The sequence below is a fragment of the Bubalus kerabau genome, chromosome 3, assembly GCF_029407905.1.
Source record: "Bubalus kerabau isolate K-KA32 ecotype Philippines breed swamp buffalo chromosome 3, PCC_UOA_SB_1v2, whole genome shotgun sequence".
NCBI classification, from domain to species: domain Eukaryota; kingdom Metazoa; phylum Chordata; class Mammalia; order Artiodactyla; family Bovidae; genus Bubalus; species Bubalus kerabau.
In genome coordinates this window covers 80,853,775-80,864,766 of record NC_073626.1, presented here as the reverse complement: position 1 = coordinate 80,864,766, position 10,992 = coordinate 80,853,775, and the positions used below count along the sequence as shown (strand labels likewise).

The 10,992-nt window shown below is 38.8% G+C and overlaps 1 protein-coding gene across 1 annotated transcript; it reads left to right on the top strand.

The window, feature by feature from the left end:
* Positions 1–3,410: 3,410 nt before the first annotated feature.
* On the top strand, positions 3,411–10,090 carry G6PC2 (glucose-6-phosphatase catalytic subunit 2). Its single transcript, XM_055574732.1, has 5 exons — positions 3,411–3,628; positions 4,202–4,311; positions 6,414–6,525; positions 8,517–8,632; positions 9,579–10,090. The coding sequence occupies exons 1-5, from the start codon at positions 3,411–3,413 to the stop codon at positions 10,088–10,090; spliced, it is 1,068 nt and encodes a 355-aa protein (XP_055430707.1).
* Positions 10,091–10,992: the final 902 nt, after the last annotated feature.

Genomic DNA, 10,992 nt, shown 5'->3' with positions numbered 1-10,992 from the left:
GATAGAGTCTCCAAAGACTTGACAAGATACATCACTTAGTGCAAAAATCTAATGTAATGGGAAATCCAATTAAGCCCAATAGTTGACATGCTAAATGTCAGTGCAGCTTCTTTCAGGTAGACTTTTGGCAGAGGGAGGGGTGTAAGGCCAAAAGGAGAACAAGCTATGTATGAATTGCTTTATATCAATGATTTCAACCCTAACTGCACATTGCAATCATTTGGAAAGTATTTTTAAAATGCTAATGCCTAACTTCCATAACCAGAAATTGAATTTATCTGGGAAAGGCATAGCATTTTTTAAAAAGCACCCCAAAAGAACTGGTCAGTCAAAACATTTCCTCCAAGAGAAGCAAAAAGTCTAGGGAAGTACCTCTAGACACTTCAGTTCAGTTCAGTTCAGTTGCTCAGTCGTGTCCAACTCTTTGCAACCCCATGAATCGCAGCACGCCAGGCCTCCCTGTCCATCACCAACTCCCGGAGTTCACCCAGACTCATGTCCATCGAGTCAGTGATGCCATCCAGCCATCTCCTCCTCTGTAGTCCCCTTCTCCTCCTGCCCCCAATCCCTCCCAGCATCAGAGTCTTTTCCAATGAGTCAACTCTTTGCATGAGGTGGCCAAAGTACTGGAGTTTCAGCTTTAGCATCATTCCTTCCAAAGAAATCCCAGGGCTGATCTCCTTCAGAATGGACTGGTTGGATCTCCTTGCAGTCCAAGGGACTCTCAAGAGTCTTCTCCAACACCACAGTTCAAAAGCATCAATTCTTCGGTGCTCAGCTTTCTTCACAGTCCAACTCTCACATCCATACATGACCACAGGAAAAACCATAGCCTTGACTAGACGGACCTTTGTTGGCAAAGTAATGTCTCTGCTTTTGAATATGCTATCTAGGTTGGTCATAACCTTCCTTCCCAGGAGTAAGTGTCTTTTAATTTCATGGCTGCAGTCACCATCTGCAGTGATTTTGAAGCCCCAAAAAATAAAGTCTGACACTGTTTCCACTGTTTCCCCATCTATTTCCCATCAAGTGATGGGACCGGATGCCATGATCTTCGTTTTCTGAATGTTGAGCTTTAAGCCAACTTTTTCACTCTCCTCTTTCACTTTCATCAAGAGGCTTTTGAGTTCCTCTTCACTTTCTGCCATAAGGGTGGTGTCATCTGCATATCTGAGGTTATTGATATTTCTCCCGGCAATCTTGATTCCACCTTGTGTTTCTTCCAGTCCAGAGTTTCTCATGATGTACTCTGCATATTAGTTAAATAAGCAGGGTGACAATATACAGCCTTGATGAACTCCTTTTCCTGTTTGGAACCAGTCTGTTGTTCCATGTCCAGTTCTAACTGTTGCTTCCTGACCTGCATATAGATTTCTCAAGAGGCAGATCAGGTGGTCTGGTATTCCCATCTCTTTCAGAATTTTCCACAGTTTATTGTGATCCACACAGTCAAAGGCTTTGGCATAGTCAATAAAGCAGAAATAGATGTTTTCCTGGAACTCTCTTGCTTTTTCCATGATCCAGCAGATGTTGGCAATTTGATCTCTGGTTCCTCTGCCTTTTCTAAAACCAGCTTGAACCTCAGGAAGTTCACGGTTCACGTATTGCTGAAGCCTGGCTTGGAGAATTTTGAGCATTACTTTACTAGCGTGTGAAATGAGTGCAATTGTGCGGTAGTTTAAGCATTCTTTGGCATTGTCTTTCTTTGGGATTGGAATGAAAACTGACCTTTTCCAGTCCTGTGGCCACTGCTGAGTTTCCCCATAATAAAGTGCCATTAAATGATGGGGCCAGTCCTGTGGCCACAGCTGAGTTTTCTAAATTTGCTGGCATATTGAATGCTTATTTAACTTTTATGCAGAGCTGCTGCTGCTAAGTCACTTCAGTCGTGTCTGACTCTGTGTGACCCCATAGATGGCAGCCCACTGGGCTTCCCCGTCCCTGGGATTCTCCAGGCAAGAACACTTGAGTGGGTTGCCATTTCCTTCTCCAATGCATGAAAGTGAAAAGTGAAAGTGAAGTCACTGTCACATGCTCAGTTGTGTCCGACTCTTAACTACCCCATGGACTACAGCCTACCAGGCTCCTCCATCTGTGGGATTTTCCAGGCAAGAGTACTGGAGTGGAGTGGAGTACATCATGTGAAATGCTGGGCTGGATGAAGCACAAGCTGGAATCAAGATTGCCAGGAGAGATATCAATTGCCTCAGATATGCAGGGCTTCCCTGATAGCTCAGGTGGTAAAGAATCCACCTGCAATGCAGGAGACCTGGGTTCAATCCCTGGGTTGGGAAGATCCCCTGGAGAAGGGAATGGCTACCCACTCCAGTATTCTGGCCTGGAGAATTCCATGGACTATATAGTCCATGGGGTCGTAAAGAATCAGACACGACTGAGCAACTTTCACTTTCACTTTTCAGATATGCAGGTGACACCATCCTTATGGCAGAAAGTGAAGAGGAACTAAAGAGCCTCTTCATGAAGGTAAAAGAGGGGAGTGAAAAAGCTGGCTTAAAACTCAACATTCAAAAAACTAAAATCATGGTATGCAGTCCCATCACTTTATGGCAAATAGATGGGAAAATAATGGATACAGTGACTGACTTTATTTTCTTGGGCTCTGTCACATGAGCAACTCTCCCATGCTCTCAATTGTTTTTGCTAGCCAATAAAAATATACCTCATTCCTAACAGTTCTACCATCTAGTAGACCTACTACTCAGTAATCTCTATATCTGCTTTCTGGCCTCACAGTCGAAAAATAACACATTTCCTTCCAGATTTCATAAACTCCATGTATTTTCTTCTCTGTTCCACATCTCTCATATTATTCTCTTTGCTAATAAGGAAATATTAAAATATTTTTATTTAAACATCTGAAATCAGAAAATACTGTCATATCATATAAACTTTTCATGCCTAGATATTTACTCCTCTGTTTTCCTGAAAGACCCAATAAAATAGTCAAAGAGCCACAGTCTATTTTAAATTAAAAAGCATTGCTTTAAGGGCTATTTGACATGCAGTAATTATTTACATAGTCTTCTAGTGAAGCACAGAAATTGCTAATGTCTCTGCCCTTGAAGGAAATGAACCGTGCAAAAATTTCAAGCAAACATGATCCAACTGTTCACACAAAAGACAGACTGCATAAGAAATGCATTGTGTCTCTACCCAAATTTCCCCTCAACTTGCCACTGATCTGCATGTACTTCACATCTTTAGCATCAATTAAAATCATAAAGCAGTTGAACTTTTCAGCAGAGGACAGACATGCCCTCTCCACAGATGGTCAGTATCACATGTCACAGTAATGGCTGGACACGCCAAGAGAGTAACGTATAAAAATGGTAGAACTCAGAGCACTTCAGCTCTGCTCACTCTATGTTTAGAACTGCCTCTCTTTCAAGATGGATTTCCTTCATAGGAATGGAGTGCTTGTTATTCAGCATTTGCAGAAGGACTACCGAGCTTACTACAATTTTCTAAATTTTATGTCCAATGTTGGAGATCCCCGGAATATCTTTTCTATTTATTTTCCACTTTGGTTTCAACTTAATCAGACAGTTGGAACTAAGATGATATGGGTAGCAGTCATTGGGGATTGGTTCAATCTTATTTTTAAATGGTAAGCCTTCTGTTTTGTTTCATTCTTCATAAAGCTTCTTCTTAAATTTGTAGCTTTGGCTTAATGATCACATTTCAGATGTGTATAGTTTTACTTGGAAGATTTTTCAAACATACTGGTTAACTTGAAACACCTATTTGTAAATAGAACTTACAAAAAAGCATAGAAGTCTATACTTTATCTGACTTAGAAGTAAATTCCAAAAGCCTATAACATATATGGTGTGATTAACCAAGAAGTGAGTTAAACGAATTGCACCATAATGAACAGATTAATAATTCCAAGGACCACTTTGATATTTTCAGTCTAAGTATCCAAAGCACCGAAAGACTTCTCTTGCAAGGAAAAAAGTCCCTGTTTTTATTGGAAAGTAGGATGCCCAAATTCCATATGACTCATCCTCTATAATGAGGGACAGACCAGAACTTAAATTCTTTCAAAGTCTCTCAATAATGAGCTTTCCTCATCAGCAGTCTGCTTGAGTTATTTTTATAGGAGAGAATAGCTAGTCTCCAATTAAGTAACAACTGTGTGTTTAAACATATATGCATATTTATATTTCTTTAAATACAGGATATTATTTGGTCATCGGCCTTACTGGTGGGTCCAAGAAACTCAGATTTACCCAAATCACTCAAGTCCATGCCTTGAACAGTTCCCCACTACATGCGAAACAGGTCCAGGTAAGCTATTAAAGCAGCTTCAGGTTACTAAAGATGTTCCAACAGATAGCCATTGTACATGATTATCACCTAATAACTGTACAATATCATAGAGGGTTTTAAAGAAAATGGTATGGGTGAGGATGCTAAAAGTTCATAAACAAAAATTGCTAGTGAAAAGGGTAAAACTTTTATGAGTAAGAAAATTTCATTTTTAAAAAATTTGTAAAAGGATAAGTTAAAAGAATATTCCCCAAATGATTTTATTCTTGGCAATTTTTTTTTGGAAGGAGGTCATGGTTTGATATAGAAACAAACAAAAGACAATTAACTAGAACACATTTTTTAAAAACTATATTAAAATACTGGAAATGCTGATTTATCTGCTGCTGTGCACCTTTCAAAGTTATTGTAGATCTGAGAATTACATAAATGAGACAACAGACAGGGTTTCTGTAAGAAAGGTATGGACTTCCTGGTATTACTATTGCCTGCCAAAATTCTCTTTAATCGTAGAGCTATTTCTTTTCACTTTGCTTTTTCTCTCGTGTATACAGTATATAAGTAGACTTCTTGGTCCACTCTCTCATAAGTAAGATTTTGTATGAGTATAAAATCTTTACTATGAGAGTTGAGTTTAAGATTATAAAAAGTTTTAAATATATATATAAGGTAAATTGCATATTGTTTTACTTTGTAAGATTTTGTTATATTGTACCTCCACACAGTTTGTTACATAGCCTCAAATTCTTGGCATTTGACATCCTGAGACTAACCTTGAATACAGTGAATGTGTAAGTTCCTAATAAGTTTTTGGAATATCTTTTTTTTTTTACTACCAAAAAAGTAGGCATCCATCTGTTATAGTACTTATTGCTCTATAGTATTATTAGTATTATTATTAATACTACTAATATTATATTATTATTATAGTATTAGTAGTAGTAGTAGAATTAGTTATTTAATATCTGACTCCTCCAATAGACTGTGCATTCCATCATGTCAGGGATGCTATGTATTTTATCTTTGTGAAAACAATGCAGGGTGGATGGATGGATGGATAGTATCTGGGACAATTGAAATGCTGCTGCTGCTGCTAAGTCGCTTCAGTCGTGTCCAACTCTCTGCGACCCCATAGACAGCAGCCCACCAGGCTCCCCTGTCCCTGGGATTCTCCAGGCAAGATCACTGGAGTGGGTTGCCATTCAATTGAAATGCTACTTTGGTTTATCCCAGAACTTCCCAGCACATGCTCTGTCTTATGAGACATTTTCTGGAAAAGAAAAAAAGAAATACTACATTTTACATTCATTCCTTGAAGTTTTCCAATGCATGAAACATATAAAAAGCCCTGACAATTTCTGTTTAAGAAATCGATTTGAAAGAAAGAGATCTATAAGTCATAGATTTGTCTTTATTTAATTTGGTGTTTTTCAAAAAGAGACTGATGTTTAAGCTCAATGAATCTCCACTTGGTAAAAACTCAAGGAGTACATCAAAACAAAGTTATTTTTTAAAAAAAGATCTAGTGACATGGGAAAGACATTCTGGGAGTAGAAAGGCTTCCTGTCTGCAGATTTATTCTGCCAGGATTGATGCCACTTTGTAGCTTCCCTTTTCCATTTAATGACTAAGACTCCTAGTGCAGCAACCAGTTACAAGATGGGCATGGGGCTAGCTAGTACATAGCAGTTAGTTGGGAAATCAGACACAGCAGTGATAGCTTTAATATGTTTGACTTTTCAGCCCAAGGAAAATAAGCTGATTCAAGATTCAATCCAAGTACTTCAATTTTGTCATCAGTTAAAAACAATTAGATATGAAGAATGACTAAGGATGTGGCAGATTTTTTGATGCAACAGCCTGAGTTCTTAATTAGACTTGAACATTTTGATTTCTGGACTTCAATGAACTTGAATAACCTGGGGAAATTTTTTGAAATGGTATTTGACTCAATTTTCTTTATTTCTACCCATTACTAAACAGTACATATAGCCTATGTCCTATGGCTTTTTTCTGAGTTATTTGTAATATTCATGGCTAATATGCTATTCTATTGTCCATTTCTGATAGTTGTACTCTATTAACCGCCTTTCAAATGGATTGCCACTTTCTTGTTGCAGGAAGTCCATCTGGCCACGCGATGGGTTCATCATGCGTCTGGTATGTCATGGTGACAGAGGCCCTGAGCCACGCCATCAGTCAGATGGATAAGTCTTTTATCACTCTGCACAGGTCAGCTTTGCTCCAATCTCTGTAGCCCTGGAACATGACAGTTTAAACACAGAAAGTCTTTTTAAAAATTCAGTTTAGTGTAATTTTAGTTATTGAAATGTGCTTATTCAGTTCTATCATAGCCAATATAGCAAAATGAATAGGAGATTAATATTTTGCTTTTAAGATAATACGCTAATTAGCTCACAATGATTACCACATTACAGGGTTGGAAATGTTTAATTGATTAATGACTTTTTAAATGTGCTTTTGGGGTTCCCATAATACTATACTCATTTTAGTAGTTCATAAATAAGTCATCTAAATTATATAAGGAAGTATTTTTCCATGCATATTCCCTTACTTTAAACAAATTTTTGAGAAGCCTCATTCCCCTCGAATGCATTGGTTACTTTAGTATAATTATGCTTTCTTCTTTGACTAACTAATAATTTTGACATAAATAACATATTTTCTAGCTTTAAATATTATGCAATCTTTTAATTTAAAACGTCCAGAAGCAAACTTAAATTCTAATGTTAGTAGATTTAATGTTAGTAGATTCATAACATTCTGAAAGGCCTAGACCTTTAAATTATTCAAAATTTTTATACTTTTTCCTTCTTTTCTTTCCTGATATACTTTAACTATCATTAAAATAATTTTGAGCATCACTTTAATCATAAATTATTAGGCAGTCTGAGATAAGATTCTCCAGTTAATTGCATAAAAGCTACTATAAGATACACCATTACATTAAAGCTCTTTATAATAAAGAATTTCCAAGTTCCATCTCATATTCCACTTTTCAGAGTAATATTGGGTAATATACAAAACAAATAACCAAAGGAATTTGGGCATCTTTAAAATTTATCCTAACGAGACTGTGACCTGTATGCCTTAAGGTATTCATTATCCAATCCAAAACAACAATGGTAAAAAACATGTTGTCATCTTTAAAAATTAGCATTTTCTATCCATAGACAATTTTTCAGAGCAGCAATCTAGATAAGCCTTGCCTTTTCTCTGTAGTTCATTTTCTCCTCCAGTTCCTGGAAAATTATTTGTTTGTTCTCAAAAAAAAAAATTCTCGACTCTTCTTTGATTCTTATAACTGCATCATTTCGTTGATCCATCAAAACGTACTGAGTGCCCACACCTTACCTAAATATTACCACATCCTTGTTGATTCTTCTTCCATATGGATACCCCCTGCTTACTTTCTCTTTGAAAGTCTTGTTTCTCTCTATTCCTTAACTTTTCAATATCCAAAATTAAGTCCAATTATCAGGGACAAATCATTCAGAACCATCAAGGGTTCCTAGAACTCATTATTGCTAATATTTTTTATTAAAATGATGAACATTGCTTGGACTTAAATATTTTTATAAGTTTTCTGCATACTACTGCTTCTAATTCAACATATATAACCCATAGGTCACTTTCTGTTTCTTATTTTCTACGTGTCAAAAACCAAGGAACCAGGACTCTTGAGAGCTTGAGAGTCTTGAAATTAAACCCAGTGAAAACTTGCCCTTGATGGAATGCCTGTGTGCTTTTCATCAGATCGGCAGCTGCCTCTTCTGTGAGTTTTCTTCAAGCAAAGAGACGTTGAGAGAGGAAAGAGGAAGCACATATAACAAGGAGTAAAAATATATATAATTTATTCTAGACCACTGTAAATATTAATAATTCCCCCAAGCTTGAATTTCCCTTCATTAGAATAATTATCAGGATGCCAAGTCGGTTTCTTTTTACAGCATTTATTAAAATTTCACAATATAGCCTAGTACTGGTTCAGTTTAATGCATCGATAAATATAGAAACATCTGTTAAAACATTTGAAATCCTATGGAGTGCAAACAAAATTGAAAGACCCTCTAGAATTATGATATTACATCACAGCTAGAAGATTCCTCTATGAAAGATCATCTGGTGTCAATCCCCCGCCCATTTTTATGAGTGATACAATTTCTTTGCTTTTTATGCTTATCTCTATTTTTCCATTGTAGACTGACTTGGTCATTTCTTTGGAGTCTCTTTTGGTTGATTCAAGTCAGTGTCTGCATCTCCAGAGTATTCATAGCAACACATTTTCCTCATCAAGTTATTCTTGGAGTAATTGGTGGTAAATATGATCACTTATCTTTTGTTTATCATTGAAAGCTTTAGTGTCCTTTGTTTTATGTTGTCAGATTCTCCCTGCTAACTGATTCCCCAAACTCAGGTAATTCTATCAAGCCACTGATATTTAATGCTGCCCTAGGAGCTTAAGTGGTTCTTCATATCTCTCAAATTCTCCATACAGGCGATGGTACACATTCTCACTCAAAAGTATAAGCGCATAACCTCTGGGTGACACGGTTGGGCTTATCTAAAGTGTGACTAGTGCTGAGTCCAACTCCCGAACCACCACGAAGGACAGTGTGCTTGTGTCTTGGTTTGGGAGACTTAATAATGGCCTTCCAACCTGCACACCATGTCACTCTCTCGGAAACACCTGCAGTGATTATTACCTAACTGTGGACTTCATTCAGCAGCTGCTTTGTATTTCTACCAGCATTCACAATGATCAAGTTTCCGCTTTTCAACTCCACATATCTTTCAAAGGCTCTCTACATTAACTGGCTCTGGCAATTGAAATATTAATTGCAAGCACCTAGATGAGTTCTCCAGAGAAGGCAATGGCAACCTACTCCAGTGTTCTTGCCTGGAGAATCCCATGGACAGGGGAGCCTGGTGGGCTGCTGTCTATGGGGTCGGACAGAGTCGGACATGACTGAAGTGACTTAGCAGCAGCAGATCAGCGCTCTGCCTATAAAGTGGGTTGTCATTCAGTGCCCTGGACTCCTGAAAATCCCCCCTGTGCTAATGCGGATGGGTAAAAGGCCATGGGAAAAGTGAGGTTTCAGTTACTGCCTTAAAAAAACAGGCTTTGGAAAATGGATAGAACCTAGGTTTCTACAGCACTTTATCATTGAAAACTGTGGCTAAATTCTTTAATGCAGAGAGGGATGATTCCTGAGAGTCTCAAAGGCACACAGTTCTGTTCAGTGTTGCTTTCCAATCCCCAGGCGTCCTGGTAGCGGAGGTCTTTGAATACACTCCAGGTATCCAAACAGCCAGCCTGAGCATATACCTGAAGACCAACCTGTTCCTCTTCCTGTTTGCACTTGGCTTTTACCTGCTTCTCAGACGTCTTGACATTGACCTGCTGTGGTCTGTGCCCATAGCCAAGAAGTGGTGCGCCAACCCCGACTGGATCCACATTGACACCACACCTTTTGCCGGACTTGTGAGAAACCTCGGGGTCCTCTTTGGCTTGGGCTTTGCAATTAACTCAGAGATGTTCCTCAGGAGCTATCGAGGAGAAAACGGCTACAGGCTGAGCTTCCGGCTGCTCTGTGCCCTGGTCTCGCTGACCACCCTGCAGCTCTACCATTTCATCAAGATCCCCACTGACACCGAGTATTTGTTTTACGTGCTGTCTTTCTGTAAAAGTGCGTCCATCCCACTGACTGTGGTTGCCCTGATTCCCTACTGTATTCATATGTTAATGAAACCAAGTGCCAAAAAGCTTAATTAGAATTGTGTGGAGGGTTAGTGCCTGTGGCCCCAGGATGACACTACCCCATGCTCACATAGGACCAACAGGGCAGAGAGAAACTGGAGGCTCCCAGTTGGAGGTCACAAATGGCAGCCATAAGACCCAGTCCATTCACATATATGTTTAGTTTGGCCTTCAGAGTTACCTGTGTTCCCCTGTCTTTTAGAGTGTATGTTAGTCAACCATTCCTGTTTGACTTTTTGTGACCCCCAGGGATGGTAGCCTGCTAGGCTCCTCTGTCCATGGAATTCTTCAGGCAAGAATACTGGAGTGGGTAGCCATTCCTTTCTCCAGGGGATCTTCCCCACCTAGGGTTTGAACCCTGGAACTCCTGCATTGCAGGCAGATCTTTTACCCCTGAGCCCCCAGAGAAGCCCTAAATTTAGATTAGCTGCCAATATTTTAAAACCAGGATATTTGACATAAAAGTTTGAATTTCTGTATTTTCCTGAATAATCTGACTGTCTGGTCACGCAGGGCCTGCATTCCCACCTGGAGACAATCCACTGCAGCTGACTGTCACCAGGAGACGTGCGCTCTGCATGCTGTCGCTGTTTTCAGTACCTTAGAGAACCACCAGTATCAGAAAACTGTATCATCGTAAAGTCAGGTTGCTTCTGGCTCCTGTGGGCATTTTAATGGCAGTCAGATCTGATCCCCTCAGTGATTAGATAAGGAAATGGAGGTTTATTCAGGTGAAAAAACTCACTGTTACCACACCACCATCAGAACATTAGAATCCAATCTTCTGACACGTATTTACACGACACTGTATTTTGTTTCTTCAAGAGGTAAAAATCTATAGGAATGAATGCTTTTACATAGGTTCTATGATGTTTGCCATGCAAGTTGGTAATTTTTCCAGAAATGACCTTAAAATA